Source organism: Podarcis erhardii, assembly GCF_964252035.2.
Source record: "Podarcis erhardii genome assembly, chromosome: 10".
Lineage (NCBI taxonomy): Eukaryota > Metazoa > Chordata > Lepidosauria > Squamata > Lacertidae > Podarcis > Podarcis erhardii.
The window spans coordinates 73,083,422-73,105,612 of NC_138500.1; the positions used below are offsets into that span (position 1 = coordinate 73,083,422).

The 22,191-nt window shown below is 41.1% G+C and overlaps 1 protein-coding gene across 5 annotated transcripts in view; it reads right to left on the reverse strand.

The window, feature by feature from the left end:
* CACNA2D1 (calcium voltage-gated channel auxiliary subunit alpha2delta 1) overlaps positions 1-22,191 on the reverse strand; it is a 390,752-nt gene that overhangs the window by 55,791 nt on the left and 312,770 nt on the right. For 2 of the 5 annotated variants that reach the window (XM_081879074.1, XM_081879075.1), the window contains exons 13-19: positions 12,534-12,612; positions 12,276-12,325; positions 10,104-10,193; positions 7,107-7,175; positions 5,891-5,965; positions 5,369-5,443; positions 321-371 (exon numbers count right to left, since the gene is read on the reverse strand). In XM_081879074.1, coding sequence (XP_081735200.1) covers positions 321-371; positions 5,369-5,443; positions 5,891-5,965; positions 7,107-7,175; positions 10,104-10,193; positions 12,276-12,325; positions 12,534-12,612 — 489 coding nt within the window. Of the gene's footprint in view, positions 1-320; positions 372-3,002; positions 3,132-5,368; positions 5,444-5,890; positions 5,966-7,106; positions 7,176-10,103; positions 10,194-12,275; positions 12,326-12,533; positions 12,613-22,191 lie in introns of those variants that run through there. The other 3 variants (XM_081879076.1, XM_081879077.1, XM_081879078.1) reach the window with 2 other exon arrangements.

The window sequence follows — 22,191 nt, forward strand, 5'->3', positions numbered from 1 at the left end:
CTTCAGGTTTACAGTAAAATAAATCCAGAATAAGCAGCCTCCCTCTCCAGATTCTAAACTTCTTGGCGGGGTTGGGGGGGAGATTGAAAATTGTGGCAAAAGCATATATTCAATTCTGTTAACAGCAACACGTAATTACTTAAAGCAACATCTTCCACAAGCATCCACACTATGTTTGCAAGCTTCATGCTTTAGAAGCTGTTTGATCAAGTAAACAGCCTAGTTAGGTTTTCCCAGGAAGCTAAATAGAAGCTCTCTAATCTCAGCTTCAGCTCTATGCATCTTTAAACACTCTAAGAATCACCTCTATCCATAGTTACCTGGACATAGGGTCTCCTTTTTCTAATTTTGGGTATGCCCGCACCAATGTGCTAAAGTAACAAAACAGCATTGATTCATATTTTCACAACATTATGACAGTCATTTGTGGTTTATTATTGTAATCTCGAGGTGTACTACACTTTCACGGACTCTTGACAGAGCAGAAGCCTTCTAACGCACAACCTTGGTTAACTAAATCCCATAGAGTGTACACAACTGCAGAATAGATTGTTTCAGAATTACATGGCCGTTGTCAGCAATGGTGGGCAAACCTAAAAAGATGGATCAACTTAAGTGAGAGCTCTGCCTGCGCATCTGAACAGACAGCATTCTTTAGCCCCAATCACGTGTTACTCGTGTTTATAGCATTATCATGTTTACTTGGATCAGGGCTGTGCTGTTAGCCCTGCCTACTACATTGCCAGCAGTTGTCTGAAGAGAAGCCCCAAGGCACATGCTCCTACTCACATGTAGGGACTCCATGTGATCATTCGTGTGCAGCCCCTACTCATAAGCAGGAATTTATGCATGGGGGGGGGTCTCTTTCAACGTTATTGAGGAAGGAGGCAAGTCCTGCTTCAAGTAAACACAGCAACATCTTGCATATGAATAATGCATAAATAGGGTTTCTGTCTGTTTCAAGTGTAACTAATTGAAAGCTTCTTGTCTTCTAATTGAAAGCTTATGTTCTACTCAATCCTACACACCTTTCTTACCTCCAAACAATGAACTATAGAGTACAAATCACACAGTCCTAGTTAAAAAAATTATTGGACAGCTGCTGACTTTGATTTATGGATGTACCATTTGTAAGCTAAGAGGAGGAAAGAATTGCTCAAATCCAGACAACAGCTCGTGAATTCCCCACATCATCCACTACTTTAGGCATGTGGGACAGGGGAAAATAAAATAATTGCATTAGAATACCTAGGATAAGCGTTACACACCCACCCACACCCCTATACGTATGTGGTAGAGAGAAAACAAAATAATTAAATTAGAATATTTTTAAAGAACAGCCCCGACCCAATCCAGGTAGGAGCACTACAGGCACAGAATAAGGTTTCCATCCTTGTATCCCTTGCTCAATGGGGATAGTAATGAGCAAAAGTTTCACTGAAAGTAATGGATTACCTTTATAAAACAATTCTGTGTGTGCACCTATAAAAGAGCTCACTTTGGACACTGGTCTGATAAATGCCAACAATGTATACACAGAATCTCATTCACCATTTCAAACTGACAGACTTACATTGGCTCCCAGTACATTTCCGAGCATAATTCCAAGTGTTGGTGCTGACCTTTAAAGCCCTAAATGGCCTCAGTCAAGTATACCTGAAGGAGCATCTCCACCCCCATTGTTGGGGTGCCCAGACATTGAGGTCCAGCTCCGAGGGCCTTCTGGCGGTTCCCTCACTGTGAGAAGTGAGGTTACAGGGAACCAGGCAGAGGGCCTTCTTGGTAGTGGTGCCCACCCTGTGGAATGCCCTCCCATCAGATGTCAAGGAAATAAACAACTATCCGACTTTTAGAAAACATCTCAAAGCAGCCCTGTTTAGGGAAGTTTTTAATGTTTGAAGTTTTATTCTGTTTTTAATGTTCTGTTGAAAGCCGCCCAGAGTGGCTGGGGAAACCCAGCCAGATGGGCGGGGTAGAAATAATAAATCATTATTAATTATTATTATTATTATTATTATAGCAGAATAACTTCTGGGGGAGACAGTTCTCCATTCACAATTCACAATGCTGCTATGTAATGAGTTGGATCAATTTGTACACAAAAATAGGTCATCATGGATATTGGAGCCATCACTTTATCCACAAACAAGTTAAGCATATGGAGCAGCCTCATGGGAGGGGTGTTTCTAGGACAGGCTTCCTCAACCTCGGCCCTCCAGATGTTTTGAGACTACAATTCCTATCATCCCTGACCACTGGTCCTGCTAGCTATGGATCAGGGGAGTTGTAGGCCAAAAACATCTGGAGGGCCAAGGTTGAGGAAGCCTGTTCTAGGGCTAAGGTGGAACTGTGAAGCTCCCATGTTATTTTTGCTGCTGGATGCTGCATGTTGTTTAAGTAATGTCACTACATTTACAGTATTTTTGTATATTATTATATTTTTGTCTTGCTATGTTATTATGAAATTGTTTTTGTACCATTTGTTTGAAATGCATCCTGTTTGTTGTAAGCCGCTTTGATCACGTGTGTGTGTGTGTGTGTGTGTGTGTAAAATCAGCATATAAATAAAATGAACGAACGAATGAATTTTGTGCCATTTCATGTGCATTAGCTGCACTGATTTTAATAGAGCATGTTTTAATGTTGGCGTTTTATTCTCATGATATCTTCAAAAATCTGCGGAGTCTTTTTTCAGTACACCCATCAGAGATGTAACCAGGCACAAAGGAAATTGCTGTTTGTTGAGTTGGGAAGGATTACTATATAAGAGACTATAAATCACAAGATTGTCATTTTGCAACAATTTCCAGTAAGAGGTTTTCAGAATGGTAAGAATTCAGAAGGTACTCATAAGAATACCCTCCCTTTTCTAATAGAGTTTTGTGTTTGGTTGCATCTATGATAAGATTTCTAGAAGAGAATACAAAGATGCTGCAAGTTAGTATGTTAGAGGACTTGAGTTACTGACTACAATTAAAAAGGTAGGCTAAAGAGAACAACCAGCATATGATTGGAAACTTTATTTATAGTGTACCTTTGCTTTAGAAAGAAGTTCTTACATCAGTCTGAACACCATGCACCCCATTAAAGACAAACACCAAGAGCCACATTTAATATTGAGTTTAAATGTTCTGTGAAAAATAATAAAAGAGAGAGATAATATAACTTGGGCACCAAAACAAACATTCTAAAAGAACGTTCTGAAACAGCCACAGCTTGTTTTCAGAATAACCTTGATTTTTAGAAAATTCGGCTGCAATAAATGCTCAGAAACTGTAATCTGACTGGAGCACAGTGAGCCTTTCCAAGGAAATTGGTAACTTCCATCACATCACCTAATACTAGTATGGGGTTCTCCCTGACCCATCACATATCTGGGATTTTCAAGAGTTATGTTAATAAATAACTAGATTTTTCAAAACTACCTTCCCACTTGTCTGACATAGACACTAAAGTGGTAAGATGTACCTCCCCAATGTGGGCTGTTCTCCATGCAGAAGCATGCTCCAGTAGGCCCAAGAGCACTTTCCTGTGTTAGCACAGCTCTATGGTGGTCCCCTTTCCTATGAAAGGGATAATCAACATAGTACTCTCCACATGCTGTTGAACTACAACTCCCATAATTCTTGATCACTGGCCATTCTGGCAGAAGTTGATGGGAGTTTGTGTCCAATAAAGATTAAACCAAAGATTCCCCATCCATCAGTCACTGAAGACTTTGGTTCAGCCTATAACCCTTCATTCTCTCACAGAGACAGAAAGAGATTAGGGTAGAAGGGACTGTGGATATTTCAGGAAAGTGGTAGTACACAAGGAAGGAAAAACCCACACGGAAAGAAAACCCACAGGGAAACAAATAGGGGAAACAAACTTATAAAAGGAATGAAGCCTGGTCCAGCAGGCTTCTTCTTACGTTCCCATGTGGACAATCTAGGCTGAAGGTGACCAGGGATCTCTTAACTCATGTTCACACTTTCCCTGAAGAAGAGTTGTTTGTACAAGTGTGCACTTTCTTTTGTATCTGTGGGCTTGATTCATACAAGTACCTCAGCTCATAGATCTTGTTTGTGTGGTAGAGAAGCAACCTCCCCCCCCTCCGGCATGGGAAAGAGTGTGTGAATCAGCATGTTCATGCCTAGACCCCATACACACCTGAAGTGCTTATAAGAGATCTTACTTTGTGGTAAGAGAGGAGCGTATGCCCCTCCACCCATGTGAAGAAAGTATATCAAGGAAAGCATATCAAATTGAGATGCATTGCCTTACTAGGAAAACTGTATTCTTGTGTACCTGAAAACCTTCACTGAAACATGCTGTGTATGTTACTATTTTGGTAGATTTCCATTATTCCCTCCCCACAGTTCCATTTGGAGGCCTTATCTCTTTTTGCTTTTTAGCCTGCCTTAGTGGGCCTGATGCCATAGCAACACATTTGTTGAATCACTTTCAACCCATACAGACCTCTCTGCTATGGCATTAGGTTGGGGGGAAACATGGTGGTCCTCCACTTAATCTTCAGCTTAATACTCAAATGGATTGCTGTGACTATTTAGTAATATTAATATTATTTATTCAATTTATATCCTGCCCTTCCTCCCGAAGGAGTCCAGTACTGCATCACCATATATATATATATATATATATATATATATATATATATATATGGTGATGGTCAGTACTGGACTCCTTCGGGAGGAAGGGCAGGATCGTTGCCATTTCCTGTCCATTTTTTCTATCCTTGCGGAGAAACCTCTACATACTGCAGAAGGTTTTGGAGCAAACATATCCCAGTGTATAAAGATAAAGTCACAGAAAAGTACTGCCATGCTCATGGTGGCGTCTCATGGTCTCCCTGTGACTATAAATTACAGAGGAAGGCTGAATTGGTGGACAAAGTATCTTCTGAGGAAGAATTTATGGCATTACTAATTTTCTGTTGAAAGGAATTCACATGTACTAAGCTGTTCCACAGAGAGAGGTTCTCTGTGAACATCCAAGAGGAGAAAATAATGTCTTAGCTAATGGATCACGTTGCTTAAGGCATATAAAAATGTGTGTACTTGGCTGGCTTTAAAAGAGGATATGGCATGCTTCTGAATGCTGGTTGCTGGGAATCACAAGGTGGGAGGACACAGTTGTCCTCAGGTCCTGCTTGCAGCTTCCCACAGACGTTTGGTTGGCCACTCTGAAAACTCAATGCTGAATTAGATGGCCTGATGAAACAGGCCTCTTACTATGGTCTTGTGGGCATGAACCAGATCTGACATGACTAAGGACAACTTCTGTCTTCATATATAAAAGATGTTTGTGGTCTAATTTATTTCTCCCATCCTCTTTGAACAAACTGAAGTTAAGAAGATTTACATACCTTTGGCTGAAGATTCGGATGAAGCAACACATAACCATTGGGGTCAATTGCGAAATAGTATCCATTTGGACAAAGCTGGGGAGAAAGAAGCATGACTATAATGTGCTGCCCACTGTTGTGGCATCAAAAGAGCCTGAATAACCTTTCTTCAGTAAAAATGACAATATGGAAACTGTGTTAACTCAAACACAAACAAAACTACCTTTTTTATTCAAGTCATAATAAAAAACCCTGTTTGTATACATAGCGTGCAATGAAATAATGCTTGCAGTGCAGGCTTTATTGGGGCAGACTAGACAATTCATGGAAGGCCCTGCATATTAGCTTTCTGGGAAAGCAATAATCACTCTAAAACACCACCAGAGTAGAGGAGAAAAAAGGGGAAATGACAGGGTGAAAGCAGGGCGAACAATCTTTTGACTTCCAGCCAGAAGGATATTAGATAGACTGGAAGAGAGGCTTGAACAGTACTCAAGCTTGAACAAAAGTTAAAAAATAGTCGATGTGGGAAAAGCCACTTACTGTAAACCGTGGCGTCAGTTTTTTTATTTCTTCTAGCGACACATCAACTCCCATTACTCCAAGTATCAACTGGTTCTGGGAAAAGATTTTTTAAAACGTTAGTTCTCAGATGGCTGAACAGTCAGGAAACCTGCCCTTCTCTTTTTCTACATTCCTTTCAGCAGTTTTGTTCTTTTTTCATTGTGGACCTCTAGTGTTGCTAATTAACAAAGAATTTAACAGCAATGTAGTGGCTGTATGATTACAGAAGCTCAAACACAACCATGCAGCCGCTCAGGTATCAACATTTGTGGAATGCCTGCACATGAACTATAGAGCTGAAAATTTAGTACAGATGTAGTCCAAGAAATCCTAACTTCCATGAGAATCTGGAAATGGGATATTTGTACACCTCCTCATCAAAACAGTGGCCCCAATGTACCCCTGAATCAAGGGTTGTAGAAACAATGTAGGAACCTGACTTACAGCATGTCAGACACTTGCTTTGCTGATGCTCTGCACACGTCCCCTCTGCGCTGGCATTGTTGCCATAGGAAACTCACAGGGGTACATTCTGGTGGCTTGGCTGGCCAGATGAACCCTGTCTTGATATCTATTAGAATGTTTTTATTGGCATCTAGTTTCCAAATTTTGGAAATTTTGATCAGCCTAATCAAGTGGAACAAACATACACTGTTGAAAACACACTTATAATTACCCTACAAGACTGGCTGTTCACTCTTGATTCCTGAAACTTTTTATTTATTGTACATTAGGATATCATTTCATCATTCCAGAGTTTTTGTAAACATCTCTGATCTTCCTTTTGCCAAGAAGCAAGTTCTAGCAGCATTCTTTCCAATGCCATTTTTCATTTCCATTAACATTTTCTTTATGATACCGTCACACTGTTACAATGGCAAAAACCACTATGGAATAAAAGAGCAGCTTGACCTGAATTCCCCCCCCCCCCGCAAGTTGGACATTTGGTAATAAAATGTGACATTGTTATTTTTGGTCTGGACACAACACAAAACATCGCAAGTTTCAATTTCTAAAGGCGGCTTGTAAGTCAAAGTTTGTCACCATAACTTGCAAGCTATTCCAAGTCCATCAAAGTACTTTTGTTTTAAAGGGAAATCAGGTGCACTGAAGTAGTTTAAAGTCAAGTTGTTCAGATGGTTTGCCTTGTTGGGATGACAATTTTACATGTTCCTGGGGTTCCATCTCCGCCTACCTGCTTCTCGTTTTGGTCTTTTGTCAAGTTGAAGACAGGCAGGGTTCCAGAAATGACCAAGCCAAGTTCCTAGAAAATGATCACAAGGAGATCTTGTCCATATTTTGTGTCGGAACACAGAAATATCTATTCAAGCACATATTCATTTAAATTTAATGAATAGCGAAAACACATTTGGATAAAAAGCACAACGATTTTTAAAATCAAATTTCATAAAGAAAATATATGCACCTGCGGTTTAAACCATGTATGTTGAAGCTTTTTTCAAAAAGCATTGGTCCTATGCTTCTGAGTTCTAATCCCCTGCACAACACACCTTCTCATTGATAAATATAGATATGAAACCTTTAGCATTAAACAGCTACAAAACCAGCTGTGAGTGTCTCACAAGTATGTGCAGAGACCGCCATATTTTCTTCTACTGTCTAGGAATACCTTGCCCATGAACATGGAACATAGGAAAAGGACAGAAGCCATCAAAGCATCATTATTTGGGCCACCCGACATTAGCAGAGATGCTAAAAAGCACAATGAAGTATACCCTGGATGGGAACATCTTCAATGTGATTCTAAGGCCAATCACAGTAGCCCAGGATTATCTGCCACTATGCAATGCAGAAGAAAGGAGACTGTCATAGTTTAATGGCAAGGGGAGTATACTGGTGTTATATAATATTTGTTGCTGCACAAAACTCTCTAGGCATGGGTACAACTGAAGCAGATTGCTTAGGATTAGACCATAAGGAATAGGATCCCATAACTGTTTTGTGTCATAGCATATTCATATAATTTATTTGCTTTTTATTGCTGAGGGGTGGGAGACATAATTTGGGGAATTTGTTTAAATATGAAGTGGAGCAATGGTTACACAATGGTATTGTTTTGGATTCACTGGCCCAGTTCAGAACTTTCCTCTTCTCCTTGCATGTTCTTACTTTAGTGCTGACATTTAAGAACAGGATGTGCAGGAAGATATGAACTTTCTCCATGACATTTCCAGTAAGTACCTCATCAGCAACCAAGAAAGAGTGTCAATGAACTCCTGAGCATTGTAACTATAATGATACAAAAAACTGCTCCACTTTGACACAGAGAACTCATAATAGGCTGATTACATTTTTTTAAAATAACCCCCCCCCCAAGAGATACTGCATCTTATTTCCTACCAGAATGGAACTTTAGCTGGTCAAGTGGCCAAGAATAAGAGCAAGGTTTTCAGAATATAAACCACAGTAACAACTGAAACCTGTTGGCACTATTGGCACTATTTATTTTAAGTGGAAAAGCTTTTGATGGCAATGCTTAGCCTTTTGCCGTTTCCTGCATGCATCTTTTGCACATTTCCAGTGATAAACTAAAAAGCCAGAAAGCTGTTGGGGTTGTGATCTCTTGAGCAGGGTTAAAGAAAACAAAAATGGCCCCAGTGTGATTCAGGCATGTGATAAAAATGGGGCTAATTTCATTATGGCAATCAAGTGCTGAAGAATATGCACTCTGCAGGGATTATTTACCAGCTCAAGACCACTTTATTCTGAATGTCTGGTACAAACAAGGGTGTGTGCACCTGCATATGCATGCAGGTGTGTCTGTTTCCATCTGAAAACACAAACAATAAACACACACGAGGCCCATTCAGTCGTTCATTTGCTTCCATGTTGAACAACATGGGGGCAATGAGAAGGGGCATGTCTAGTCGCCAGACCCTTGATGTTTTGCACATCCCTCCTGACATCTGTGCATCAAGCAAGGTGGCCTTCATTATCAGGATTGCAGTTCATGTGTGTAACTAGAGGCTCAAAGGCTCCCTTACTACAGATGCTTGTGCTTGAAGTGCGCAAGAAGAGCCTGCTGGATCAGTCCAATGACCCATCTAGTCCAGCATCCTGCAATTACAGTAGCCAACCAGATGTCTGTGGGAAACCATCAAACAGGACCGGAGCAAGAGTTCTCCCCCCTCCGACAGCTTCTATGTACACAATGAGTGACTTTCATGCAGGGAATCAGGGTTGGAGGGGAAGGGTAGTACAGGGGTGGGCAACCTGTGGTTCCAGGGCCAAATGCAACCCTTGGCTGAATTTGATGCAGTGGGGCACAAGGGGAAGAAAAAGGCCCACGTCCTTGCCCCCCACCAGCATGCAACCTCTGACAGATGGTCTATGGGACTGTGAATGACCCTGACAGCAAATGATTCCCTGCCCCCTATCTAGTATATATCCAGTCCCAAGACTAAAACTAAAATATATGTCATTCCTTCAGGGAAAGAGTTGCACAAACTCCAACGCTAGGTGAACTTCATAGTTGAAATCTTCCTAAATCTAAATCAGCTTTTTAACACCTATGATTATTTGCCTACATTGTTCGTACCATTTTGCCACCCACTTCCTAGTAATGGAAGATATTCAGGGTTAAATACCCACAGATTCTTATTTTCTCAAGGCTAAGCTTCCTACTTTCTTCAGGTTCTGTTTTGAAAGATGTGCATTTCAGATCTTTTAGCCATCCATTTGCTCTCCTCTGAAGCATTTCCAAGTTGTCAAACCTTCTTCCCAGAAGTGAACACAGCACTGCTTTTAACAGCAATTAATAGAGAAGCATGAAGTGGAAACAATGCTCCTGCTGATAACTGTTGTGACCTTTGGTGGCCCAGAATCGCAGACACAATTCCCTCGTCATTCTTGGAAATGCTGGTGCAATCTTGCCAATATCCAGCACTCCTTCCTTCCCTCATTGTGCTTCTGCATTTGACTCCTTTTCCAGTCTATAATGCTTTGCATTTCTCCTTGGTGAATTTAACTCTCTTGCAATCTGGTTTGCTCTCCACTGAAATGGTCCTGAATCCTGAGCCCATCCAGTCTTTCCCACTTGCATCAAACAAATTGAATAGGCCACTTTTTCCCCCCACTGCAAGACTGACATGCAAACAAATAATTTTAATTATAAAGATTTCATATTCAAAGTATGCTTTCTTTTGCTGCGTCATGGCAGCGTGCATCATACCAGGGCATCCAAGTAAACATTAGTCCACTGGACTTGCTTGGCTTGCTTCCCAGCCAGAACCATTGGTCTCCCCAAAACATCCAAGTACTCCTGTCAAAACAAACATTGAGTCAGTTGACTGAGAAATGTTTTTTCCCCCCTTTAAGTCCACGAGCAAAGCTCAGATGCAAAGCCTTCTAAAAAGTAACCTCTGTTGTGCCATAAACCTAGGGACAGTTGCCTGGGTGAGAAATGGGGAAATGGAGCTGAAAGATGCGCAGAGTATTGTCTGAGATGGGGCTTTCCCTCTGTGGGAGAACGAGATCAAAGTGATGTGTGGAAGACTGGGATGTGAGCCTGGTAAAGAGTCATGGAAGTGACTACTAGTCGCTCCCAGTATGTTCCTGAACACAATTCAAAGTGTTGGACCTAACATGACTTTGGACCTGCATACCAGAAGGAGTGTCTCCACCCCCATCGTTCAGCCCGGATGCTGAGGTCCAGCTCCAAGGGCCTTCTGGCGGTTCCCTCACAGCAAGAAGCGAAGTTACAGGGAACCACACAGAAGGCCTTCTCGGTAGTTGCACCCACTCTGTGGAATACCCTCCCATCAGAAGGAAATAAACAGCTATCTGACTTTTAGCCAAGTGTCTTGTTTAGCGTTTTGGAAGGCAGCGTGAGGGCTTTGGGGAGGGGTGCCAAATTTTTGCCCATCTCTGTCACCCCCACATGACAAGGCAGTGTGTGGTGCACGGATTCTGTGTTGAAGTACTCTTGCAGCCCAATTGGTATGAAAAGTTGGGCCACCCAGGTTTGGGAGATTGTATTTTGGGGGGTGGATTGGGGGCATCCTAATTTGTAGTCTTGAGTTGAAGGTTACCACCAGTGTGGGATGGTTGAGACAGGTAAGGAGAAAAGGCCACATACAGTGGTACCTCGTGTTACGAACTTAATCCATTCCAGAGGTCGGTTCATAACAAGAAACTGCTCGTAACGAGGTGAGCTTTCACTAATGGCACCTCCCGCTGATGCCGTGCCACCAGAGTGCAACTTCCGTTCACATCCCAGGGCAAAGGTCGCAACAAGGGGCATCTACTTCCAGGTCAGTGGAGCGTGTAACCTGCAGCATTTGTAAGGGGGGGGGGAGCAGTATGTAACACGAGGTACCACTGTACATTTGACAGCTGTGACCTTTTCTGGGCCATCCATCCTTCAGTCATCACAACCCGGGTGACCATGTCAGCTTCCCTCCCACCTGGTGGTGCCTTTAGTGCACTCCAGATCCATCATTTATAGTGAATCAGAGAGACCTTTGTGGATGAATAGGGGGCTAGATCACCCAAGCTGGAAATACCAGCGTAAGAAGGAGAATTCTTATGTGTCAAAACCATCTCTCACACCAGTAAGCCTGTGCAGTGGGTGTGAAGGGCTGTTCCTGGACGTAGGACAAAGTTCTGTGCCTGAGTTGACAGAGGTGGTCTCAAGTGCTGTGCTGGACTGTCCCCTAGCACCCATCCTGGGGGACTTCAACATTCATGCAAAGCCAGGGCCATTTTGGGACTGAGAAAGCACTAAATTCTCTGGTTCATAACCTCTACTGGGAGAGAGATGAGGAAGTGTGGCCCTGCTGATTCACTCTGATCTTTCAGCAGCTTTTGAGGCCTCTCTCACAGTGCCCTTCTGGAGTGTCTCTGAATTTAAGGTATGGTAATGCAGTGGTTTTTCTCCGACATGCAGAACTGTAACCACAGAGTGGCATTTCGGATCTCTTTTTCAGCCCTACGCAGGGTTCTATTCTGCCCCTTAATATGGTTTAACATCTATACCAGGGATGAGCAGCATGTGGCCCTCCAGATGTTGTTGGACTACAACTCCCATCATCACTAACCACTGGTCATGCTGGCTGATGCTGATGGAAGCTAGAGCTGAACAACATCTGGAGCACCACAGGTTTCCCATTCCTCATCTATATAAAGGCACTGAGAGTTGCTCAGTGGATATTCTGTCACAGAAATTATTACAGATTGATTTGGAATCAATCTTGTGCAAAATAAAGCAAAGTGAAAATGTTTTGCTGAGAGGCCTCACCCAAGAAAATATGTCCAAAAACAGCCCTGTGAGGTATTGTGGTGACTGGTTCTCATGCAAGGCTTTCAAATATGATTGCTGTTCTATAAATTCTTGCAAACGTACCTGTGTGTTTATTCTTATGGCACCAATAGAAGGAATTTCATAATAGTAGCCTGAAATACAAAACATAAAACAGGCTTCTCACTGGGTGACACCAGCACTCTAGAATGCTGTTTCCACAAAATCAGTCAGGAACACCTACTGTTCTGATATTTCATTGCCTACTGAAAATGCTTCATTTCAACAAGTGATTTTAGGGCATTCATTTGATTCGGTGTCAGTGCTATTTTGCTCCAATAAAGAGAAATAAGTGCACAATACCTTTGTTTTTGCAGGCCATCCATTGTATGGGTCCCTTGTCATAATTATGTTGACCAACAGAAAATGTAAATACACGGACCTAGGAAAATACAAAAAGAGGAGTTGAATAAGTTCATTAATACAAGAGACATTATTCTTTTTTTTTAAAAAAAATGCTGAATGCTAGATAATCACAACTGAATTTCACCAGTGAATTACCATGCTTTTCTCTCCTTCTATACTTTTATAATGTCCCAGAATGGCCACTGGGCACCATGACTCACATAACTGCTTTTTCCTTCATTTTCAATTAAAACAAGTGGTGACAAACTCCATAAATTGCTTTCATCCACAAATAATGTACTTTATTGAAACTGAAACTTAATCCTGATGAAACTGAGGTACTGTTAGTGGGTGAATTCCTAGACATATGAATCAGCCTGAAAAATTACTTTGGACAAGAATATTCATATTTCTCTAAACATATTGGTGAATGAACAAGGATTTTTACTACCTAATCAATTAACATTATTATTATTATTATTATTATTATTATGAAACCAATTAACATTATTTTGTAATAATTCTAGCTGCCAAAAAAGTTTGCATCTTTCACTCTTAATAGCTATTAACAATATTGTATACCGGCAAAAAAAGTCACTACTTTTGACATTTGAAATGCTATTTTGTTCTGAATCTAATTATTGCCACCTAGTGGAAGAGCTGAGGATGTGTCAGATAGTTTGTGTTTTCCCTAAGGAAAAAGCAAGGCTCATTGCTTAATTTGATTTTTTTACATGGATCAAATTAAATCATATTAGGGTGCCAATCAAGAGTATGCCCTTTTTTTACTGCCACATTCAAAGCAGTCTACTGGGAAAACTAACAGCAGAGCAGAGGTCTCCCTTGCATAAAGACTTTGAAGCTTATCTTATATTTCAAGAAAAACTAGTCTGTACTGTATATTTTTGCATTTGAAAGGTGAATCTGGCTGACCCTGCTAAAACTCAGGGAGGCATTTGGGAAATGGTCAGTGGCATTGTTCGCTCTTGCCAAAGGAAACACAGTGACTTTGAACATTACAGGAACATGGCGACAAGCTAGTACAGCACAACAAGTCAGTAAGGCACTCACTTTGTGTGCTCATCATTTACATCCTGAGCTGCTTTCAGACATGCATTTCATTGAACCACTCAACTACATTCCAAAAATGAATGTCAATTATCCTGGTTTAGTTTACTGTGTTAGTTTAATGTGTTAAGGTTGTGTTTCGTATTGTTTATGTATTGTATTTTTTTTCTCTTTTTTGTTCTTTTTTTTTCTTTTGTCTTCTTTCTTCCTTTTCTTTTTTGTAAGCTTTAAAAGTAATAAATATTATTTTTTAAAAATATGAAATCCTGGAGAGCCTTTGCCAGTTGGTGGAGACCAGTGGTTCTCATTTTTCCCCCCCTCTGGGCCACACATTCAGAATAAAAATTTGCTCATGCCCCAAAAAAAAGAAAAAAGAAAAGAATGTCAATTATCCATTGCTATACTGTACACCCTTTTGCTGGGCTCAGAACTTTAGCCTTGATTGTTAAGTGAAAGTATTTAAGGGAAGGGTAACAGAAATGAAAATCAGGAAATATTTAGTGTATTTGCAAGTAAAAGAGAAAGAAAACTAAAGGTAGCTTTTTAAAGATGTAAAGTGGTGGTTTCAACTCCCCTCTCCCCTCTTAATCTTTGTCTCCAATATGTTCTACTGGTATCAATATCTGCCTTCTCCTTTCAGCTTCCTACCCTCATTACTGTGAGTCCTGCAGCCACAAGCCTCTGATGGCAATTAAATGTTTTCTAAAGTTAAAAGGAGGAAGGAAAGTCCACAGAAAATCTTAATTTACCAGCAGGGCCCATTTACCAGATCTTTTCATCTTGGAAGTTCCTATCCCATCTACTACAATGACAAATACAGGCTGATTTTATAACGTACAAGTCTCAAAAATAATAAACATTTATGCAAATCCAAATCCAATTAATCGAAATTCAATCTTAAGCAAAAGGGGCGAAAACAACAGGAATATGATTTAATGAGATGTGAGGCATTCATTTTTACTACCAAAGCTTTCCATATTAATTTTAGCAGGGATAAACCAAGAATATGTAGCCAGGTGTGTTAGCTTTCCAAGCTTGTATTTAAATGTCTAGGTCATACAATCCTCATAGTGAATGAGATCAGAATCACTAAACTTTTTTTAAAATTTAAATAATTGCTTCCTATCTGGAGATGTCCTTCCTATGTTCTTTTGTCTACGCTTTTCTTATACAACTCAAGTGATGGCCCTGATCCATAATGTTCCCAAGATATTCCAATTAATTGTTCTCTTCTACAGCCACTTCTTTAAAATAGGGGTTTATTCACCTGAAAATCCATTTGATGTGCAAAATGTACACTAAAAGCAAAAAATCTTATACTTTCATACTCTGAACATAATGTACATTTTCTTTTATGCAACAGAAAAGAAAAGGCTGTTTATCCGGAAATACTAGAATGGCATTTTTATGGCTTGGAATTGTCCACACTTATAATTAAATTTTCCTCTGTGCGAGTTTAGCTGCATCAAGTGCAGACAGCAGGTGTCAATAGCAGGTAATTTGCCTAATATGAATACAGCTGAGGAAGAAATCCTGAATGCAGTCACAAAGCAAGCATTTCCCTCCCCCCACCCCCTTGTCTCCACAATCAAATTTACTAGAAGACGGACTGCTAAATACTGAATTGAGAATCAAAATGAAAGAGCAGAGGCCCCCATGTTTGGGCCTTTCTAGCCGTTGCCTCCCTTCCTACCCTGAGTTCCTCTATATATCTTGGGGGACTGAAGGGAGAAAAGGGAAAAGGACACTATGTGCTTCTGCCTTCCTGCAAAAGCCCTGAAGACACGGCCATTTTCCCCAAGCCTCTGTGCAGGACAGAGGACTGGAGCAAACGGCTGGGTCTTCTTTCACTTTTCCTTCACCTTTTGTAGACGGGGGTCCAGTTAGGCCCGTTTTCCCCAAACCTCACCCGCTCATCCATCTGCTGACAATCACTGACGGGCAAGAGGCCAGGGTTTAATTCTGCATTGGCTGTGCAATGCTGCTCCCAACAAGGAACAAGATCCTGCATCCAAAGCAGCAGGATTTAATCTCTGCTCATCAGATGAGTAGGGGTCTTTTCCTTGATATGCAAATCTGAAAATATTTAATAACAAGCATCTAGAAAACACACTGCACAGACCACTCGCTTAAGGCTGTCATCTATTCAAGTTTCTTGCCTGAGTACAGCCTGTGGAAGGAAAATCACATCTTAGCTGATGGAATATAGGCCATCCTTCAACTTGATTTGATGCAGAATAGCTGAGATAGAATTTTCCAATAATAGTAACAACCCAATAGCCTACTCAGCCTAACTGTCAATGTTCTACAGTAATTAATAGCTTTCCATCAAAGCCCATCTTTCGAAGGCGAAGGGAGAAATTTTATACAGTATTCTTGGGGGGGGGGGGGTACAGTATTAAATACAACAGTAATAAATAGCATACATAGTTGGTAACTAGAAATCCTCCTCTCTTTTCCATTTGTTTATATTCAGAATAGAGATATAACGCAGAAAGCGGCATTTAGTCTTAAAAAAGAAGAAGAGAGAATTCATCTACTGGCAAAAACAGGACCTTACCTGTTAAAAAGCAGTTCACATACCCTCCAACATGTTGAATACCCAAACTGGGACGTGCATCTTCCCATCTGTGTTCCCACGTGAGTCATGTGACCTGTGCGAGATCACAGAGCCCAAACGATGCACTTTTCGGAGCTATGTTTTCATGGCACCCCAGATGCTGGGATGCTGTGGAAGGTCACAACCCCGAAAAACTTGGTGCGAAATCGTGCAAGTTCACGGTTACCAGAAGGCCCATCGTGCTCTCACAGGAAAAAATGGGATGTCCCAGGGGTATGAGTTCAGCTTGGGATTTGTAGGTGGGGGGGTGTAACTACTTGTTTTCTATCTATCTTTCAAATAAATGGTTTTACTGAAGCTCTTTCTAGATTCAACTGGAGGAAGGTCTTTTCTATTCCTACCTAAAGCATGTTAATGAAAATGCAAAGGAAACCCATGCTTACACAGTATTTCAACACAAAGTTCTCACATTTAATAAAAGTGTATACCAAAGAAAACTCAGCAAGCATGAGAAGCAAGGACTATTCATAGAGATGCTCCTCTGAGCTTACATTTAGTGATCATATACACGCTCACCTGGGCGTAACTCCCACTGAACTCAAGGGAATTTGCCTCTGAATGCACTTCTACAGGAATGCAGTGTCAATTAGGCTCACAGATTATGCTCTTCAGAAGTTGCCTCCACACATTACAGGAATGCATGGAGGGGGCAAAGGGATGGGTCATTAATAGTGGCTGCATGCGCTGGATGCATCCACAATGACCTTGCTTCACTGTTCTAGATCACAGTGCATTGGGTCGAAGCTCTGGAGGAGGAACCTTTGCACTTTCAAGTGAGATTCCTGATTGCATGGAGGAACTGAACACATGTAGGTCCCCTCTTCAAATCTCCTGAACCCACAAAGATCTGAAGGTGGAGCCAGTTGGAACAGGGGTGGTGGGCCAGCACAAACAGCCCCCTTCCCCGTCGACACGTTCATAGAATGTACAGAGGGCAATATTGGATGGAGAAGGGCTTCAATGTTCTGAGAATATGGAGTTCTATCATTCAAAAAGAAAATAAACATAATCCTCGTTATAAATCCATAATGGCCCCTTAGGCACTTTTTCTGAGGCATGTTTCTAAGTGGGGAAATAGCTTTCGTTCCAACACTAATGCTAAATTAAAGTTTTCTCTCTGCTTCTTTCATTAATCCATTTGCACCACCTGTGATCTCAACCTGTTAATCCAGGAATGGCACATGGAGAAAAATAAAAGCATCAAACAGCCCTTGTCAGTGTCAAATAGAAGACAGTGAAATGGCATTTTCTAGAACAAATATGACAGATAGAATTGCTCTTCGACTAAAGTATATCCAAATTTTATTAGCTGTCTTGCCTTTATATAATATCTGGCATATCTACTAATGAAGATGGCAATGCCAAATACCTCTCCTGATAGGGCTCAGAAGCCTTACAAGTTCGGTGGCAAGCCAAGTGCCCATCTTTATAGGGTGGTTCAAAGCTTTTGTAACCACATTTTAAAAAGAAAGGAAACAATTTTCATTTGCTGCTTAACAGTACAACCAATGGTTGCTTGTAAATAATGACAGGACAGCAGTTTTTTAGACATCAGTGTAGATCATGGATTCATGAACTATTCTTGCCCTATCAAAATAATAGTAAACACACATTTATAAAAAAATCATGTGTGGTCCCTGCATATCTGTGTGTATTTTCCCTTCCCACACAATGTTTGAGATATAGCTCAATAGTTTAGCAACACTAGCTGGCTCTCGTGCTCCCTCTCAGGGAGCTGCAGAGGCAGGTACCATAAACTATGGCTTATGCAACCAAACTAGGATTAGAAACAATGGTTTGCTACTGACTTGCTTAGACAAACATTAAACTAACAAGTGAGTCCCAGTTCAGATAAAACAACAAACTGTTCAGTTTAAAACAGAAATTGATTCTTCCAGTCTCCTTGTGGCCAGACTGGAAGGGAGAACTCAACCCAAGGCTCATTTCATGTGGCACTAAACTATGTCTTTGTTTTGCATTCAAACACAGCAGTTGTTTTCCATGTTTATTCCTTCAAAGGAATCAATCCAGTTCACTTCTATGGAGAAGAAAGTAGCTACTGTCAGAATCATTAAAGAATACAATAAACTGTAACACTTTATTACGGTGAGTATTCAAGAAAACGTAAGCATTTTTCATGCATTACTTCATGATAGAGATACAAAATGAAGCACCAAAATGGGTGGGTCTTGTAAGAAATGGAAATTACAAAACCAGTTTGAAAAATCAGCAAATATTTATTTAAGCGCAAAAAATGTGCATCTTTAATTATTGCACCTTTATTTGTGCTTAGATTGGTTAAACGAACTGGCACTGCCCCACAATGTTTTTGGTACTTAAATGGTAAATGTGCATGGATTCTAGCACCCTTCAACAGCCATTATATTCATCCAAAAGCCTCTGTCCATTTCTGTGGGGGAAAACACTGCACCCCACAATCAGACACAGGTTTCTTCTTTGATACCTATCTTAGGTTTCCCTTATGTTCAAATTATTTGAGCTAAGCAATCAGGATTTATAAATTTGACTCAGAACATTAAAAATGTTTGTAAAAATGCTATCTCATGTGTTGGATTAATCAGTTTTGCAGACTGCCAAATATTCCCAATTCATACTAGTGGACCAATTTCAGCTAATGGGGCTTTATGAAGAGGAAAGCTTAATCAATCTGTGTCATTCACCAGATGCAATGACATTACATGCACAACAAGCCATTAATTAAATAAATGTATGCATGAGAAGCAGACAGGATAGGCAATTATTCTTATGAGTAAATGCGTTTCTGCAAAGTGATAGACAAATTAGGTGAATTTTAAATTCAATTACAATGCACACTTTTTGAGTGGCTCGCCTGACATTCTTCAAGACGGCTGGCCTTCTTAACAATCAGTGACCCAGGATTTTATTATAATTACAGTCTCTGACCAGTAAAGTTTTGACAGGCAGAGCCCCTCTTCCCTTTCTACATTCAGCTTAACTCCACTCCTAGGGCAGAGGAAATCCAGTAACCAACAAGAACTTGGAAGAAGGGCTGCAGAGAAGGAAAATGGAAAAGACTTACTTCCCCACCCTCTAGTTCTTAACAGACTCCATGGTCACAGCAGGGCAGGCAAGGAATACCAAGGAGCGCTTATTGTCTACAAACCCCCCATCTCTTTTAGTCGCAGCAGCAGATGTGAGTAGTAGGGAAGGACTATTCTCCCCACAGTAATTGCAAACAAGATTGTTCAGTCTAGACGCAATGGTGGAGTGCTTTTGAGCTGTGAACCTGCACTTTGGATTCACAAATTCTAATATAAACGTAAGTGAACTCCCCTCCCCCTATTACATCTAAAATCAAATTAACACACTATACTTATTATTATTCACCTTTCCCCTTGTTCTTGCAGCTCTTCCAATATCTCAGAATAAGTTAATAATCCAATTTTTCTACAAAGTGGCTGTATTACTTGTTTCCATCCCTCCATAGACTATGAGCAACTTTTTGAGAGGATTTTTGGGTTCTCCAGAGTGTGTTGCTTGACAAACCTGTCCTGGAAACTGGCTCTAAGATCCTGACTTCTTCTTTGTCCTAATAGTTCTGTCAATTCCCATCCTGCTCTAACATTAGTAGATCCATTTACTTCTTCAGGGAAAAAATCTACTTTTTTCTGAGAGCCATCTTTTGGGGTGAAGGATTTGAGCTATTGATCTTGACATGCTATCTGTAATTCTTTTGGCTCATGATTGTGTATGCTAAATGTGAAGGATTACTCCTAGTTTGAGACCATTATCTTTGCCCAATTACATAAGAACCTTTTCTATTTGACTAGATGTTATGCTATGTCATTTTTGGTTCAAAGAATAACCTCTCATGAAATGTCTTCGGGTGAAACTGAATCTCTTGCACATATGGTTTTTTTACTGCAATTTTTATAAGTACAAGATAATGCTTGCTGTTTCCCTTAATAAGGACACTTCCTGGGAGATTCAATAAATTGCTGCTTTCTTTTTTTTCTTGATGGGGTTAATGCCAGTGGATAAACATTTTTATTAAAGCTCAACCTACAATGTTTGATACACAGAATTGTTGTTTTAAAATAGATCTGTAGAATATATTTTCCTTTGACCTATCCTTCATTTGGCATATATTATGGTCTGTTGACTAATAAATCTGGATTGATGATGACACTACACTTCCACTAAGCACCCTGGGGTTGGTTTGGGAGATAACCTCCCTTACCTTGGCCACACAATGTATTTGACATGCTACAGATACAACAGGGAAACTGACAGCAGGCAGGGGGTGCACATATATTTAGCATGGTAAATGCATTGCAAAGATAAAGTGCATTGCAAATGATTTCAGAGAATCATTACTTAACTCTTTTTGCATACTAATGTCTAACGGAACTAAAAAAAAAAAAGTTTTGAGCCCTAGCACCACAGTTAGACTAGGGCTCCAACTGAACCTCAGCTGCTGACTAAATCAGCATTTCCCAAAGTGGGTGATACCATCCCTTGGGGGTGCTGGGACAATCCTGGGGGCAGTAGGAGCCTCTGGCACAATTGGGAGGCGTTGAATGAAAATAAGGGAGTGGTGGAAGTGTAAAGCAAAAAGAGAAGAAATTTCTGAAAAGCTGTTTGTACTTGTTTTATCTGCTGTGTGGTGATGCTGACCGCAATGTTGGGCACTGTTGTGGGACAGCAACAAAGCTCCCCCTGGATCTGGTGGTTGTGCTGGAGGCAAGAGGTTTTCCTGGGCTTGGGGGAACCCTTTTCGGATTCACCCAGGCCCAGGAAGCGGATCACAGCTTGCCTGCTATTTACAACATCTTTCTTTATGATGTTGTAGGATGTAGGTGGAAATATAAAAGAATGCAAATTTGTCTCTGTTTTTGCTCAATTACAGAAGGTAGATTTCCGGGGGGGGGGGAGTATTTTATTTTTTTAAGGGGGTGGTAGCTGCAAACCTCTGGACTAAACCAAGGACTAAACTAATCCAAACCTTGGCTGCCAATCAATGGGGATTTATAGAGTGGAGGGCCCCCAGCGCATCTGCAGCCTTGCTGTGTTTGGCAGCTGGGAGAGAAGCCAGGATGGTCACAGGCCTTTGTGCACACTAAATTGTTCTTCTCAGCTGAAGAAGGTAGGCAACCCATATGTGTCAGCAGGGGTGTCGACTTGCCCCCAACACTGAGGGGGGCCAGTATCATGTGACATGTCCCGCCCCACCCAGCACAATAGTGCTCTCCCAGTGGCAGCAGGGGGTGGGGAGCGCAGAGGGTGATCTTCACTCTCCACACTTCCTGCCCAGCGCCCCCTGCTCACCAAGCGGCAGCAGGGGACTCAGCCCCCTCCTCACAAACATTGAGGGGGCCGAAGCCCCTTCCGCCCCCCTACAGCTGGTGCCCCCGTGTGCTGTTTGCATCACAACCATCTGTTCTGAATCCAGATGAAGACATGGGAGGCAGCTCAACATTTCTGCAATTGCTAGGGTCTACTCACATTTAACAAAGAAGAATATAATACTGTCAGCATGGCGACATAAATGGATAGGTCAAAGATAGCCAACATAGTGCCCTCCAGATGTTGTGGGACAGATGGGGGCGCTGTAGTCTAGCAACATCTGGAGGGCACTATGCTGGGTGTTCCTGGAATAGATGATAGACCGACAGGCAGATTATCATTATACAGAAATGATATGGTGTGCACTGGAGTCATTATCATGTTCTTTCGACTACTCAGAGTTAATTTGGTTACATAAAACTCCAGGGATTTATGGTGCAAGTTATCTATAGAGACAGAAAACAACTTTAAATATAACCATATGCCAGCTAAAAAGGATGAACCCAGTAATTTATAGGGACACTTCTCAGAGCCTAGATGTTCAGGGAAAGCACAAAATGTTTATTATTTTCTTCTAACTTGTCAACTTGAAGGTTAAAC